We start from the raw sequence: 16,801 nt of genomic DNA on the forward strand, positions 1-16,801 counted from the left end.
TGGGCTGCCAGAGGAATCTCTAGAGTGTCCCGAGCTTTTCCCTGCAGTTGCAGGCTGCCTGCTGAGGGTCTCCAGCTCCTTCTGTAGCTGCACCACTGGCTTCTTGCAGACTGCTTCTGGAAAATAATGAGCCTTTTACTGTTTTGAAGGTAGTTTAAATCTCTGCAATACTTCTGGCATCTCACGTTCATATAAGTCCCTTAACTCTCATTTAGGAATGTTTTTTATGCCCCTTGGCATGTTCTTCCTGGATGGAAGTGCCATGTTGGGTCTTTAAACCAGTGGGACAGGCCTTGGGGCTGCAGGGCTGGGAAAGCATCGGGGCCTCGCGGCAGCGATGCCTTCCCCCTTGGTGACGTGCAGTGGTGTCAGGGGAAGGGTAAAACTTGGTAGGAGTCACCCACATGGTGGGGTGTGGAAGGGGGCCGGGTGGCCCTGCCCGCACCCCCGAAGGTGCTGAGCTCCAGGGCAGCCGGGTGAGGGAAAGCCGCCCCGAGGCTGCTGCTCTCACTGAGGGGAAGCACCCTCTGGGGTGTTTTCCAGCGGCCTTCGAGTGGGTGGGGGCGGCCTGGGGCTCTCCCCGAGGGGCTATTGCCTCGAGGGGAACGCAGGGGCCTCGGGCGCGGCGGCGGGAAAGGGGCAGGCGCGCTGCTGGTGTTCGCTCCTGCAGAGGGAGGCGGGCCGCGCGGCGGGGGCGGGCAGGGCGCAGGCCGCAGGGGCGGGACGGTGGCGGGGACGCTCCGGCTCCTTTAAGCGGGGCGGCGCGGCGCAGCGGGGGCCGGCCCGGGGCGGAGTGGGGCGGTGGCGGCGCAGAGCGGGCGGCGGGCTCGGCCGGCGGCTGGCGGCAGCGGGGCCATGGCCGCCGACGTGTTCATGCGGCCGGCGCAGCTACTCGGGGCGGCGGGGCCGCTGTCCCCCCGCACGGAGCCCGACGAGGACTCGTCGGACACGGACGATGGGGGCGCCTCGCCCGGCGGCGGGCGGCGGTGCGGGCCGCGGCGGGGGCAGCCCCCGGGCCCCCAGATCATCCACTCGGGCCACTTCATGGTCTCGTCGCCGCACAGCGAGCACCCGCCCAAGAAGGGCTACGACTTCGATACGGTCAACGAGCAGACCTGCCAGACCTACCAGTTCGGGGCGGCCCGCGGCGGCGGCGGCGCCGGCGGGCGCCTCAGCATCGACGCCTCCCTCACGAAGCTGTTCGAGTGCATGTCCCTGGCCTACAGGTACCGGCCGCCGCCCTTGGGAACCGGGGGCATGGGGGAGGGCGGGCTGGGGGCGCCGTGTAGGGGCCGAGAGCCTCCCGAGGTGAGTCACGACGACGGGGAAAGCCCCGGCTGGGCGTCACGGGGGGGTTGGGGGGGAAACGACGGTGCCTGGGACCCGAGGGCGCGGTGAGGGGAGGAGCGGGAGAGGCGGGGAGGGAAGGGGAGCGAGGCCTGAGGCGAGCGGCCGGGGCGCCCCGGGGGTGTGGGGGCAGCGGAGCGTTGCCTTTTGGCGGTGGAACACCCTCACCCTCCGCTTCCCCCTCTTCCCCCCCCCACACGCGTGGGTGTTCGCGTCGCTTTTGTTTTCAGTGAACTTTAGGATCCTCGCGGGCACTTTCCGTAGGCCTGAGACCGTGGCGGCAAAGCGTTGCCCCAGCCCCGACCGGGAGAGGGTTTGGGCTGGGCGGGAGGGGTTGTCAACGCGGTCGGGAGGAGAGGAGCAGGGCTCCAGCGTGTGGGGCGGAGCGGGTTCCAGCTCCTCCGTGGCGCTGGGAAATGCTCAGCATCTCCTGGCCCGGCTTGAAGTTAGTGGGAACGTCCAGTGCCGTAGGGTTTGGGGAGGAATCCTTCAAGGGCAGAGCAACCATCGGTGCCCTACTCTTGTGTAGAGACCCGCCAATTGGTCGTTATTTTTCCCCCAATTCTTATTTTCGTAACAAATTCAAGAAAGTGGGACCTGTCATTGTTTCCTTTGTTCCTGTGGCTGCAGCTGGTAGTCACACTTCCTGGGTTTATCTGTGCCTTTCGCTCAGACTTCAGTTTTGCGTCTCATCTCTTTAATAAGGCGTTATATTCGCATTTACTCCCTTTGTCTGTCATCCAAAATGGAGGCAGAGCTATGGAATAGAAGTGTTTGGGAAAGATGTATGCCTGCTCGAGTCTTTTGTTCCATGCTGTGCAGCAGGAATTGGATCCAACCTGATGTTCTCTGTTGAGCATATTTTGGAAGTTGATTAAGAGAAATGATGGAAAACCCCTCTAAGCATTATCAACAGTGTTAGCTTGCTAAAAGAAAATCAACTTTGCCCACCCCAAACTCCCCTGTTTAAGTATTGCTCAATGAAGAGGAAACAATAGAACTATCCGTTCTGTGTGGTTAGCAAGAAAATGTAAGTGGTCTCACTTTGATAATTTTTACCAAGCAAGTTAGTAGTTCCTGATAAGAGAGCGAACCTCAAATAGGTGCTTACAGTGGCTGCAAATTCCCTGCATTTACAAAAGGAATGAAAATGTAAAACTTCGCTAAGAATCAGCCAGTCTGCCCTCATTGCACAAACCGAGAGGAACATGGAAAGGAATGGCAAGTATTGCAAGGGATGGAACTGCACTTCTCACACAAATCTTCTCATCGGCTCCTATTAGCTTTATTTTATGTTGTGTAACTCAAGGATACACTAGCAAACCGAGGATCAGACCTAATGCAAAGGGATAATTGTGTGGTACTAATTTAACAATACCAAACGATGTTGTAGATGCATAAATTGAGCACCAAATCTATTTCAGCAGAGATAAAATTATCTTGCTTCTTAGTGATAGTATGAGGCAAGGTGCTGGAAATTATCTTCTTAGAGGCCACCATTAAGACAAGCGTATGCTTAGTATTTCTGTACTGGGATAGCTTAAGGTTTGCTTAGTTGCCACCACAAAACATTTGTCTTGCTTACTTGATGGCTTTGTGATGACTTTTTAAAAATCTGCCTAGTAGGTTTACAAACCAATTGTAAACTTGGGCCTAATAAAGATTTAAATAATTTTGGAGAGCCTAATTTGGGGGTGATGAACATGGGTGTGAAATGAGGAGTCATCTGCGGTTAACAAATGATCAAATGCATAGGTTGAGCCTTTCTACCTTGAAGAGGTCTCCCTGTCTGCCTCCTCCTCATGGGACGTAGGTCACTGGGGTAAACAGCAACTGCCTTTTGTGCTGTGCTTCATGTCTCACTTAGAAGTGTTGGGTGGCCTATGGGGTGTGTTCATTTCTGTTGCCTCAGCTGAGTCTTTCCCACTACTGTCTGTCTGATGTGGCATGGACATTCCTGCTCTGCTCTAGCACACAGATTTCATACTGCCCTTGCTGGATAGAAAGAAATTCACTCTAGAAAAGAACAGGGGGATGTGGAAGCCACCACCAAAACCTGTGAAAAACAAAGAGAAATGAAGAAGTGTGGTTTTTGTTTTGTGGCCGTTGCAGAACCAGCAGTGAGGGCATGAGCTAACTCACCACGTTTCTGGAGCTGGGGTGATGTAGCGATGTTAAATACAAAAACAAGGAAGTTGCTGTAACAGCCCCTGTGTAATATTTATTTACACACGACACCCATTGCTAGGATTTCAGTGTTTAGAGTTCTAAAAAGAAGCACTAAATTGTGTGGTAGCATTAGCTTTGCCCACAAGCTGGGAAGCAAAGCTTTTCTAGATTGCCTGGGTTGTTACCCAGGATGGTTTGTGTGTGACAGGGACACAGTTTATGTGGAGTCATGTTTGCAGTGGGGTGCACAGTGTCACCTCGGCTCTTTTAATTGTGCTGTAAATATTTATTTATTTTTTTAGTAATATGGCTTTGTGCTGTTAAACTGTCAAACTTTTTATGATGAAAAAAAGCTGTTTCTGAACACGAGAGAAGTGGTTCCGTCATGCCTTTGAGCAGTACAATTTAACCTGATATTAATGTCCATCAGAGCGGTTTCAGTCACGTATCCAGTTGCGCAGGTTGAAAATCCTCATTTCAGATGACCCATTTCACAGGGGAAAATAATGACCATAGCATACTCCCCCGTACAGTTTGGAGATTGTTTTAATCTTCTAAATCAATAAGTTACTTATAAACATTAGGGTTTACAACAGGTATCACGCGGTCTGTGCTTTATCTGAATGTCACACGTATTTCTCATGAGATTGATTGTGGGAACTGTGCCGCACTGATGAAGGGAAAAGAATCCAGGTTTTCCTGTTCTAGCCCCTCTACCTCAGTCCTTGAAAACAACTTGACCTTGCAGAACTTGAGTGTGTAGGTAGCTATCATTGACCTGTGGCAGGCAGGTCATGCTAAAGGCAAAACCCCCCTACAAATTAAAAAAAAACAAACTAAAACGAAAAAAGTGCTTTCTGAAATGACAGTTACCTTTTGGTGCTGCTCATTCTAATGAGAAATTATGCTAATGGTTATATGGCCTACCATGGCTATCAAGCAGAATTAAATCAAATGATACATAATCCTGATATTTAATTTAATAAAGCCCTTTAATAACTTTACAATTAGCCAAACAATTACATTACCCGAAAGTAGCTTCCCAAAACTGAACTGTATTATGAAGTGCTCTGACCACAGCATATCATGAAGTGCTGGGGTTATTTTTTCTGAGATTTGAGACAGAAGATTTTTTTTTCTCTTAATTTTGGAGAGCTTTTGTCTTCAGCAGAAGAATGATGATCAGCTCCTTGTGGAATGCAGGCTGAAGGCTCATGTGAAGTGAAAATTACCAAAGGGCACTGTAAGCCATTTATTCCTCTGAAAGGCTGGATGTGGGGATGTCAAACAACCCCATGGAAAGCTCTGCTCTGGAAACGATGAGGTGTAGTTTATTTAAGGTCCCAAACCTGAAATACGCACTTGGAAATGCAGATCTTTGTATTCTGAACTCTGCATGTGGAGCTCTGAAACATGTGGTAGGAGTTGGTGGCATTGTGCTAGTTCATCTCTAGGATTTTGATGCTGAGCTTGTGGAAAGGTAAATCGTGCTAGAATGACTGATGAAACAGTTGCATGGAACAGGAATGCAGTGTGTTACTCCTGGAAAAAAAGTAGATTTGATTCCTTAGTTACTTTCTCTCTAAGTATAAAGTGGGTAGGTGACAGTGCAGACTTTGTTAGTACTCTGGCAGTGTGTCTTATCTGTGCCCTGTAAGGGAATAAGGGATTGATGGAGCTCTGGGGCCATGTAAATAATTTATTTTCTTTGAGGGTTCTTCTCTTGAAGTGCTGGGAAGAAGGTATCAGCAGCTGAGAGGAGGGGCTGCTCAGTTAAAGCACAAGTTTTAATTTTAGGAGTTATTAAAGGTACACTCAATGTGGGTTCTTTTTAAACTTAGGTCACACATTATGATGTCAGTTGATGTCCATCTTACTTAGTGGTCTCACGTACCATGGGGTAAATGAAGATGACTTTGTGGGCTCATTTATTATTAAGTAGCCTTAGAGTTCTCTCACCTTCTAATAAGAGCTTAAGGAAGATGCCAGGTGTTGTATTTTATGTAAGAGTGTTAACGTTTGCATCAGATACTTGTCTAAACCCCTCTGGATACTGCTTGTTAAAGTTGCAGAGAACAGGGCAGTGGGGCCTGGGAACTGTGCCGAAGGCTACCTTTTGAAGAGCTTGCCAGGGCATTTCTAGATCTCATCCCTCCTCTTCAGCAATATGACCCCTTCACTTCATGTAGATGTAAGCCAAAAATATTCCCTTCATTGCTGTGCTGACATTAGGGATCAGCTTGTTTCCAAAGCACCGTTGCCACATATTCTTTGTTAATGCAGTGTGTGTTTTTTGGAAGTTCTTCACAATAGTATTAGCAGGTTTGAGATTAAAATCTTCCAGAATTTAGTTATGTATTTTACATGCTACTTGTGGAAATCACTGTAATAAAAACACCTGTGGTTATTGTATGCATTGAGCCTAACTGGAGCAGAGTTGCTGAGTTGTGAGTGCTGATGGTTTAGGATCAGTTCAAAGCAGGGATGCCATCCATACTCAGAGTGCAGTGTGAATCAGGACACTGCTACTGAGCCTCTTACCTTGCTTATGCCAAACGCTTGATACAGTCACAAGCTTTTAAGCTCTATGTAAGATGCACTTTTAAATTCCACCTTGACAACCTTGAACCTCAGAAAGGTTTGCAGGAAGATTTCTGAGCTGTTCTCATTTCAAAGATGCATTCCTTTTGCCAAAGTAAACATTTAATGGTGGTAGTGTGAAGAGGCCTTGATTGAAATGAAGGTTTTGGTGTCTTCAGGGCTACACATGACTTACAGGAAGAAGAGACCAATTCTGTAGACAGAGGGTTAGATACAGGGACGCCTTTCTTTGTTTTGCTCCAGGCTGTTTTCGTGGCTGTGCTGGTCACAAGGCTTTAGTAGCTTCTGCAGACCCAGCTGTGTAGGGTGTTACTACAGATGTGTGGTGCACAGGAGTCACATTTTTCATAAAAATAGTATGGTTTTTTTAGATCATCTTTCGATTTACCACTAAATCTACATATTATCTTGGAGTTTATCTTGTGTTTTCACACAGTAAACAAATCTTATTTTCTGGCTTAAATACAGTGTAGATTTCGTAATCGTTAATTTCGCTGGGTTGCTGAAATAGGGAAGAGGAGCTAGTCTGACCTCGGGTTGCCAGTTCTTAGTAACTTCTGTGTGTTCTGAAGAAAGCTTGGCTGATCTGTGAGGTTTGGAATTACTTTTAGTGAAGATTTTGTGTTGTGTGGTTATGATGTGCTCTGAACGAAGTAGAGTTTGATGGCAACGTAAATTAACACACTGATTTCCAGTCCTGTCCCCCTTACCAGGTTTCACTTCTTTCTGCTGAGCAGCCAGAGGAATTAAAGCCAAGAAACCCGAAATTCAGGTCTCAGCTTTACTCATGTTTTTTCACATGCTCCTTTAGTAGGTCACTGAATCATTCTTGTTTGTTCCTCTCCCATGTAGGGGAAAAAATATTTTCCATTCTTTTAGAAGGCAGAGATGATATACAGCCACTTCAGCAGCAGCTTATCTGTCTGTGTATCTTTAAGCCATGATTAGTCTTAATCAAACACAGGGGTATCTAGCGGTGTGGCAAGCTGGAAAGTGGTGGGCAGGAATAAAAGGAGCTTTGTAGCCATACTGAGCTGATGGTTGGGCATTTCTGAGATGTCAGCAAGGCATTTTCAATTTCAAGCCTGTCAGTTTCTGTGCAAGTAGAGAGTGAACTCTCAAGGTTGTTGTGTGTGAGTAGAATTTTTCCCCCAGTAACAGTATCCAGAGATACTTTGTAAGGAAGGAAGAATTGAGAGGGCAGGGAGTGAGGCCAGAAGCTCACTGAGATTTGGAGTAAAAATGAAGAGGATCTGGGAGGAATGCATTGAATGAATTGGAAGGGCCAAGATAAAGCTTCACAGTGGGGTGGATGGTGTTGATAGAGGAGGTCACAGGGATGGAAACAGGAAGGGGAAAGAGAAGATGTGACTTTTTAGCTGACTTGGGTGGGTGTGGGCCCATGTTACAAACTCTGAACACATGTGGGTGAGGAAACATTCAGCAGCAGGGTTGGATGGAGTGCTGGCAAAGAAAGGGAAGTCTCTGAGGATGACAGGGGAGAAGAGTTTGGAGTTGTACTCAGAGCTGGTAAAAAGGACAAAGGTGAATAGATAATGAGAAGTTGGGGAGAAAAGAAGATGATGTAGTGCTGTTCAGGACAGGAGAAATAGGTATGAAAGGGAAGATGATACGGAAAATAAGGGTAGGTTATTGAAGGTGTGGCTGGAGTTGGAGAAGTCCAGCATTTCTTCCCCCTGCTTTGATCTGTGATGGGAGAGCTAGATAAGAAGCACTTTATAAGGGTGTGCCTGATAAAGGGAGAGAGTGAGCCAGATGGACCCAGATAGGAAGTCAGGGATGATCATGCAGTAACAGGGGGGCAGGAGAGCTGGTGTTTTCCTGGTTTGGCTCTTCTAATGCTGCCTGTTGCTGTTAGAGACAAAAGGTTTATCTTTTTTAAAAACAGCAACAACAGCTAAAAACCTTACCAGTTTCTAAACTTGGATGAGTTTGGGTTTATTCTGGTATTTCATTTTTAATGAACAGACTTCAGGCTATATGCTTGCTACTTCCCTTTCCTTTGTATGCAGAATTTAATTGCATTTACAGTTTTCCTTGTCTGTCCTTTGATATTCTAACGTCACTGGCACAAGCAATCTCTTTAAAGGCAAAACTTCTAAGCTACTTCTGAGGAAAAAGAACAAGCTTTCTAAAGTCTTTGATGGCTATTGAAATATTTTACAGCTTTCATACAATTTTCCTTTCACTCTGGGAAGGAAACCTTTACCATAGCTATAAAACAATTTGAAGATGGTTAGGAAAAGTACTTGTTTCAGTTGTCTCCAAAGAAAATAGAGCAGGTTCTTTGTGTTTCAGACAGCGATGGAAAAACCTGTATCTGATTGTTTTTAGTGCAAGCTAGAGTTACACTATTGTCACAGTTTCTGAAGCAGGAAAGCTTGAAAAAAAAGGGAGTTAGGAAAAGCTAGGGTTTCCAGAAATGGCTTCTGATAGTTCTACTGCTGGAATAGAAATTCTAAACATGGTCTTTTCAAAATAATCTGTTTGTTTGCTCAAATGGGAGTTGGAAGGTAATTTTTAATTGTCTAATGTAAAATGCTATCTTGGTGCCTTTCATAATGTGATTAATATAGACATGTCTTTGTAAGTATCACAGTAATCACTGCTGGAAACGTTCTAAGTGTGTGTTTGCCCCAGCTTATTTACTTTGTGATACAAGCACAAAGCCCTTTGCTAGCCCTCAGTTTCTTGGCTTGCTGATCTTAGATCAGTCAGTTAGCTGCTTTTTTCTCCCTTTCTCAGACTTGACCGGAGCAGGCTGAGCGCTTCAGAGACACAGATGTGTGTACTGGCCTTTTTGAAAGGGGGAAACAAAGGCATGAAGTTCAGAAGTGAGCTAATGTAGGAGTCTAAAAGGAAACCTTATCAAAGATGACACTTCAGCTACAAACTTTAGTAAAGGGAAGGAGACAAACAGGAGAATGATTTAGGAGGCGGAGAGGAAGATGAGCAGCTTACTGACACCTCTGTTAGCAAAGCTACTGGCTGTTGTAACTGATGAAGGACTCAACAGATGCAAATTATAGGGTAATAAAGCCAGGCAGTATTTTAATGGTAATCATAATGCTTCTGGAAGGCAGTGGTCTGCAGACAGCCTTTGGCATTCACTGAACTGCCTGTGAAAGCACCTGCTCCCTGCTGCGGTTCTGAGAGGCATCGCTCTCCCATGAAAGTGCTGTGCTTCCCAGTTGCCAAGGAAGCTTGGTTATCTGGAGCACTGGATCTGGATTCCTGGGTCTGTTCCTGGCGGTGGCCTTCTGGAGAAGCTAGGAAAGCCTCCTGCTTTTAGAACAGTGGGAGCTGTGTTATTCATGCTAGAATTTGAGGTTTTCATCTGCAGAGAGTTATTTTATTGGGCTTGGAAGTCTAAATGGTTGTCAAACGCTTAATTGCCAGGTGAGGCGTGACCCCTTTCTGCAAGAGAGGTTTGTTCAGAAGGTGAACATGCCACTCCAGTTAGTTGACGGGCCCGTCCGGGAACCGATACTTCCTCTTGCCAGCATGAATGATGAGGGTTTCTTGTCTGCTTTCCTCCCCCGTGACTACATGTGCTGCAGTTGCTGGACTCTGCCTTATTGTGTAAAAGGTAGTGTTGGGTTGAGCAGGTGCTTGTCTACCCAAACACTTCTGGGGATAGTGTTTATTTTACTACTGTTCTCATGCACCAGATGATCTCTTACAGGCTTAATGCCTGTGATGGGGGGTGTGTGTGTGTGTGTGTGTGTGTGTTAAAGGAGAGTCTGAATGACACTTTGGCCATTAATCGTTGGTAATCACCATTCCACCTCTGTTACATAGATTTCAGTTTGTGCCTTAAGGTATTCAATCTCAACAACAGTTGCCTTTAAAAATACTGGTGTTTCACAAAGTTGGGCTGTCAGATGGACCATAGAAAATGGGATTGGAGAGGACAGTAGGAAGCCATCTAGGCCCAGTGAAATGATGGCTTCTGTTGGTCAGTTAGCTGGACCATGGCCACTTGGAAGGTACATTAGAGTTACCAAGCTCAGGGTGTTATGAGTGGCTCTCAGAGCTTCTTTGTCTACTCTTGAGACTGTAAAACAAAAGGTGGAGGCCAGATGGGAAGGGCCTGAAGGCCACCACCTGGATTATCATCTATCAGGGTATTAGTGGAAGAATCTGATTCTCTTTAATTAGTGATATGTATGTTTTGGCCAGATCACTGCTGACCTACAGATAATCCTTTTGAGATGATACGTTTTGTGACGTACTGTGATGCTAGGAAAAGGGTTCCATTGTTTAAGTAGCGAAGCGTGCTGCTTAATGAATTGAATGCTTTTTCTGAAAAGCACAGCAAGATTTTAATGACTTGTTAAATTTTAATGACTTGCTAGACAGCTTTTTGATCCTGGGTTCTGTGTTCACAGCACAACAGTATCTGTGATAGTAATGCATGGTTACAGACTTTCTCATCTCTGCTGCAGTTTAGCTGGCGTAGTGCAAGGAAGCTGTACATGTAGTCCTTGATATATTTAATGCCTTTTCTTTATTTATTTCTTTTTTGTACATGTAAATGTATTGCTACATACAGAGAGAAATATTTTAATGTAGTGGGAGACTTCTAGATGCCCAGAGGCATCTTTATTGCTCATTTATACCACACCAGAGCAAGCAGAGGATATTCTTATGGGTAGAGTACCTATGTGTTGTTCATGCTTCCCGTGAATTACAGATTAAGACTATTTCCCTGTGCATTCTCCAAGTGATCTGGGAAACAAAGGACAGAATTTTGGCAGGACAGTTGGGAGCAGAAGTAGAAGAGCTGAGGTTGCCTTCTGTTAAAGGAAGAAAGCTCAAGAGATCTTCCCTGTTTAGTCCATGAAGAGCTGTCCTTATACAAGCCCAAGGATCTGGTGCTTGCTGCAGTTTTGTTTCTGTATGAGCAGGAACAAGCTTCTTCCACCTCACCTCAGAAGTGGAAAAGCAGTGGTTGGGTGGAGTGTGCTTGTACTGGTGTTGGCTTGTCAATAACAAGGAGAATTGAAGAGCCCGAACCTTACGGGTGATTCTGGGGGGTAAGAAGATCCAAATAGCCTTGCTCTTGTGTAATAGGTTTGTCCTTCTTGAGAAAGTGGATTGCCGTTGTTAGGTTTTGGAAGTGAGACAGAAGCTGCATTTGAGTCTTGCAAATCTGGGGGGAAGGTGGCAGCCTGTGAATGTGCCCCTTCTGAGCCCTCTGTGTGGTATGCAGGTGGTCTGTGGCGCTGCTTGCCTCCTGTGCTGTGTCTACCCTGGTATCCTTCCCAAAGAGTCCTTATGCAGACACTTCAGAGGAACAGTGTGGAGAGCTTGTGTGAACGCCAGAGCCTTCCTGCCATCCTCAGTGTGGTTAAAGGCAGGAGCTTGGTCCTGGGGCTGCATCCTGGCAGGCTGGGCGTAAGAGGCGTATGAGACTGTGCTGTCCTGAAGCATTTGTGTTGCATCTTGTACTGTGACTTAGAACAGATCCTCGGAAGCGTACATAAACAGGATGAGGTCTTTTTGTTTTTCACTGACCCGTCCAACAGTGAAGCCTATTAGTCCTCAAATGTCAGAAGGGTGGATTTTTTTTAAGCGATATGTCTGCATAACAAGATCCAAGCAAACACTGCAGAGGCACGAAAGACGCTTTTGCTGCTGGAATCTGTCAAGTTCGTGGTTTCCAGAACACTCTAGCGTGGGATGTTTACTCGAAATCCTGGCCTCCGTTTCCCTCTGCCACTTTGTTTACTCTCCCTTCCCTCAAGGTCCCATAGTAACCGTGTTCTGCCTGCAGCGGTTGAGGGACACGTCAACTGAAGTGACCTTGGCCACCACGGCTGGGACCTCTATCGAGGCTGCAGTGGATGCAGTGACTTCCCTGTCCAGCAGCCAGGCTCGTGAGCTGGCTGTCCAAAACACTCTTCTCGTCTGCATGGCGCCTGTCTGTGCCAGGGGCTTTGTCGCCTTGGCTGAATTCTTACCCAGTAAAACTAACGCAGGGTGAAGGTTACACTCGGGCAATTCCACCAGGAGTGGTAGTACAGTGTATTGTTGTGTCTTTGGAGCAGCTGGGAAGAAGTGCTGTTGGGGTTTTGCAGCAGACCTAAAAATAACTGAGGCCCACTGCATTTAGTTATATCTAGCAACTGTATGTTGATGTAAATGTGGATCCCAGCCATCACAGGCTCTTCTGCTAAATTCTTCTTGCTGAATCTTCCATTCCAGATTTTAGGCTGTTGTTAAAATTACTCACTGTTTGTCTTCGCTATTGACACTGTTCCCAAAGGGATGGGGACCACATGGAGCATGACTTGTGGAATCTCAGATCTTTGCAATTCTTCTTTGAAGTCCTTGACTGTTCTTTGTTACCATCTTCTTATGCAGACTTTTGGTTTTGATTCTGTGTTACGACACTTGATGTAAGCCACTGTTAGTTAATGGAAAGTGTTTGTAGTGTGTCAGAGATAGAAGTGATCAACAAGGTAAAGAAGGAAAGGCGTGCGTTTAAAAGGAAAGTAAATTAAAATAAAAAAGTCCAAAAGGAAATACCTGGGCTGTGGGCCTGGCAGCTGTTAGAGAAGTGGTGCCAAACAGGAAGAGGCCCATTAGAAGATCTTGTTGCATTCCTGATCTGCCAGTCAATGGCTATGGGTATTACCTGCTGCCACTTTTCCCAGAGCAAATAACGATACAATTTGATGTTTTCTAGGCTGGTTGGTCTCTGCTTATTCTGATGAATTCCTGAATGTTTGTATAGAAGCTGTAGCTGTGCAAGTAAGCTTATCTATAACAAGTCAAGCTCTGCTGATGATATTTGCAGTGACAACTGCCTGCACTATGAGAACTCGCTGTATTGGAGTGAGAAGCAACACAGTGAAGTCCAGGTTCTGCTAAGCTGGTTGTGGATTCAGGAATAAGCTCTGAAATGTTCTTTTCTGTTAGCAGCATGTAAAGGTCTGGGTGTTACCTATCATGCTTCCCATGTCAGCTCATTCTGTACAGTGTTCAGAGAAGTATTAATGTTTTTTCCTTATGTACATTCAAACTCCTGTAAAATAGCATCTGCACAGATACTTCAGCTGAGTGGCTTTCTGCTTGCTTGTAAAACATCTGTCCCTGGTAGGACAGAGGTTGAGAGAACTTGAATCAAAATGTGGTGGCATGTGAGATGCAGGAAAGCATGAAGCTGTGGAAGGGAATGATATACTTGCTTTTGGTCTTTAACACAGCTTTCAGGAGAGAAAACTGAGTGGAGGGGTTGTAGTGGGGGTAACAGATTAGTGACCTGTGAATGCAAAAAAATTACTTTTCTGGTTTTGAGGATATAGAAATTGTAGGAAGGAAGGACTAAGTCATAGGATTTAGATGATGTTGTGAAATACATAGATCTGCTACAGAGCCAGAGAAGTTCTTTGCATGTTGTCAGCTTATTTCAAATGAACGTAGTGATGGGATGGGAGAACTGTCTTGATCAGATACACAGATATCCTCAAGGAGGAAGCTGCACTTATTTCAGGTAATTAGCAACCATGTTTGACACCTAAAACCTGTTGAAAATAGAAAGCGGAGATTGTGAAATAGCTGAGAGCCTGAAATAATGTATCCAAAAGCTTGGGCATCCAAGTTGTTGCAGTAGTCACCATAGTGGTTGTTCTCTATTAAAAAAATGTCATTAACCCTCCCTTTTAAAAAAGGAGACCTGCCAAACCAATACACATATTCTACTCACCCAAGTATTGGAGGGGAGGAAAAAAAAGATGTCCATAACTACAGCACAAGGAGAAACAACATATTGCTACCAATTCACATCTAGGGAGTAAGCTAATGTAATAGTTAATATCATTTTCCTTTACAGTTGAGAGGGGCTGGAGGGAGTGTCAGACAAACATGCTCATCCTGTTCTCACTCTTTCCCAAGCACCGTCTGTTGTCCGCTGCTGGAGACGGGTACTGGTTAAGCTGAACCTTTGGCCCAACCTGTATGGGTGTCCCTACAGCTCTGGCTGTGGCAGGTGAGATCTGGTGCCAAGCAGGGAGTGAGCTGGATGCTGTTTTGCTGTCAGCTGTGAAAGAATTCCAGGCAGCACTTTCACTGCTTGCTAACCTTTTTATCCTCTAAAGAAGAGACTTGTCTTTTGCCTTATAAAAACTGCAGCTTTAGAGCGCTCTTATTTTATAGCTTGTGCTTGGTACAGAAACGTGTGTTTCCTTCAGGGCAGCACGGGACAGTGTACGTCAGTGGCGCCTGGGTCTGGAAGCTACAGATAAGCCCAGTTTGCATTGCTGCTCTCTGTGATACCAGCTTAGTGCTGTGCAGCTGCCTTCCCTAACCAGCTGCCTGAAGGTACTGGATATTCCACCGTATTGTGAAAGCAGAGGGCCAGTGTGTTTGTGACTTGAATAACTCTCTGATCTGAGTCACTCCTCTTCAGAGGGGTAATCTGTAATCAAACTGCATGGGAACAAGAGGCATTCCTACGTTCTGGTCTGTCTCTCTTGCTGTGTGAAATAGTTAACCCTTTATAGGAACCATCTGATTAGACTTTGCGCATTTAAGTTTTATCAAATCAGCAGATGCTACTGAAGAGCACAGCTCATCTAAAAGACTGTAAGAAGATGCACAGAATTCTGCAGTAAAAGCCAACTCATACTGTTTCTAATAAAGTTTGGGTCTGTGAAGGCTGTTGTTTAGGAGTCCAGCATGCATCCCATCTGTTTTCAGTATCCAGTCGTACAAGTAGAACACTCAAATCTCCATTAAAAATCTTAGCAGAGCTTAAGAAGCCTAAAATGTTTATTAGCGGTTTTTATTAGCACATTAGTAGGCTCGGGGTCTGACCTCTGCATGTGGTGATTATATAGCTGCGTAGATGTAGCAGGCTTTTTGAAATAGGGAGACGGGTCCTAGGGTGTTTAGTCAGATTGCTTCTCTCTGTAGCAGTAAACATGTAAGAAATCTTCACCTTTCATTGGAACATCCTAAGATCTTCCAGGTAAGATTGAGGCTGGTTTACTGTGATTTTGGCACACGGGGAAAACATGGTTCAAAGAAGAGACCTGTGTAGGGGACACTTAGTGATGGGCGGTGGACGTTGTTTTGGTTGTGGTAAGATTCAGGAAAGTGCCTGCTTTACTTAAGTGTTACCTCCTTTAGCTGGGAAGCCACCACTTGCTTTGGGACATAGGCCATATTGGTCCTTTCAAAAGTCTGTTCTTGGTAAGGAAAGGGAAGAAGTCCATCCAGACGTGTCTTTACTAGTACACAGGTGAATGACAGAAGAACTTCTGAACTGTTTTGCTAGTAACGTGGTAGTTACTGTAAGCAAAAGAATGACTTTAGAAGGTTATATTGCAATAAAACCAAGGTCCTTCTCTGACATACAGTAAGATAAAATGCTGCTTTATAAAGTTAACTGCCATGAAACACTCGTCAATGCCCTGTGCTGTGGTGAGCATAATTACTGTAACCACCATCGTTAGAGAGTAACAAACTCTACTCTTGTGGGAGTTGCATCTTGAGAGGTTCAAACCACAGGTGTCCGCTTATCTCTTAAGCAAATATTGTGGATGGAGATCCACAAGCAGCTGAAGGAGGGAGCCTTCCCATGGCAAGACAGCCCTGTTTTGGATAGAGACTGCGGAATAGATAGATGATTTCTACACAGAAGTTTGAAGGCCACAGTGCTTTTTGCTTCATTAACTGCAAAATGAGTATTAAAGTTTACACCCCATAGTATGTTAATGAACAAAAAGGTGTACGTGCTCAACATACGTACCTGTAGTACTTGACTCTCCACCCAAATCATGTTACATGTCACCCCTGGGAGGGAACAGCGAAGGTTAGAGTATGAATGGTGTTGAGGACCTTACCCCAGCGTGGGAGAGAAGAAATCAAAGACCCTGAAGAGGCAGTCAAGGGGCTGAGCTCTGTCTTCTCTGCTCAAGACAGGGTCACCTTCTTGGTAAGAAGCCAGTATTTAGTTAGTGTTTTAATTCTAGTCATGTCTTAGCACTGTTGTAGTAAGTGTGTTTATCAACGGCCATCCCAAACTTGTTATATCTCTTGCTTAAATAAACTTTCTATTAGTTTCAACTTCACAAAACTGTCTCAGTGGAAGTCCTTTGGGGACTCTGTCAGGCAAACTCTGATATGTGGTTATATATATGAAATCCTTTAGACATAAGCCCTTTACCAAATGTGGGACTAAGGCTGGACATAACTGCAGCTAGGCTCCTCTCTGCAGTTTAGAAAGCAGGGGGATCCTTTCTGACCCTGGTGACTCAATGAGAGGGCTTCCCTCAGCCACACATCAGACTCACATGTGACAGCTCTTCAGCATGACTAAGGACAGGACTGATCTTCTCCCCTTTTGTATGTGGGAACCAGGCATGGCCCTTGATCTGTCCAATCCCAAATGGGCAAGGAGAGCCATCTAGGAAAAGTGTGATGGGGATTGTGTGTCGGGAGCATCAGTATGCTTTCCGGCCCTGTCCCACTTAATTAACGAAGGGTCACTTGCACAGCCTGTGCTGTAGACAAGTGTCCACAGCTCTCATGTGAGCTGGGGACCCAGAGGTGAAGATATGTTTTCCACTATTCATTCTCTGAATGTTCAGCCTTCCTAGGAGGCTGTGGTGAATCCCAGGGAGTTGCACTGCTGTGCTTTCCTCCTGCTCCA

The 16,801-nt window shown here is 45.7% G+C and overlaps 1 protein-coding gene across 1 annotated transcript in view; it reads left to right on the forward strand.

Annotated features, from left to right (window-relative positions):
• Positions 1-855: 855 nt before the first annotated feature.
• The window catches only part of MLXIP (MLX interacting protein), a gene marked incomplete at its 5' end in the record, with an annotated part of 48,706 nt that continues 32,760 nt past the window's right edge, over positions 856-16,801 (forward strand). The window contains one exon of the mRNA XM_084272173.1: positions 856-1,226. Within this exon, the coding sequence (XP_084128299.1) occupies positions 856-1,226 (371 nt within the window). The remainder of the gene's footprint in view (positions 1,227-16,801) is intronic.

Source organism: Gallinula chloropus (assembly GCF_964237585.1).
Source record: "Gallinula chloropus genome assembly, chromosome: 17".
In the NCBI taxonomy this organism is placed as follows: domain Eukaryota; kingdom Metazoa; phylum Chordata; class Aves; order Gruiformes; family Rallidae; genus Gallinula; species Gallinula chloropus.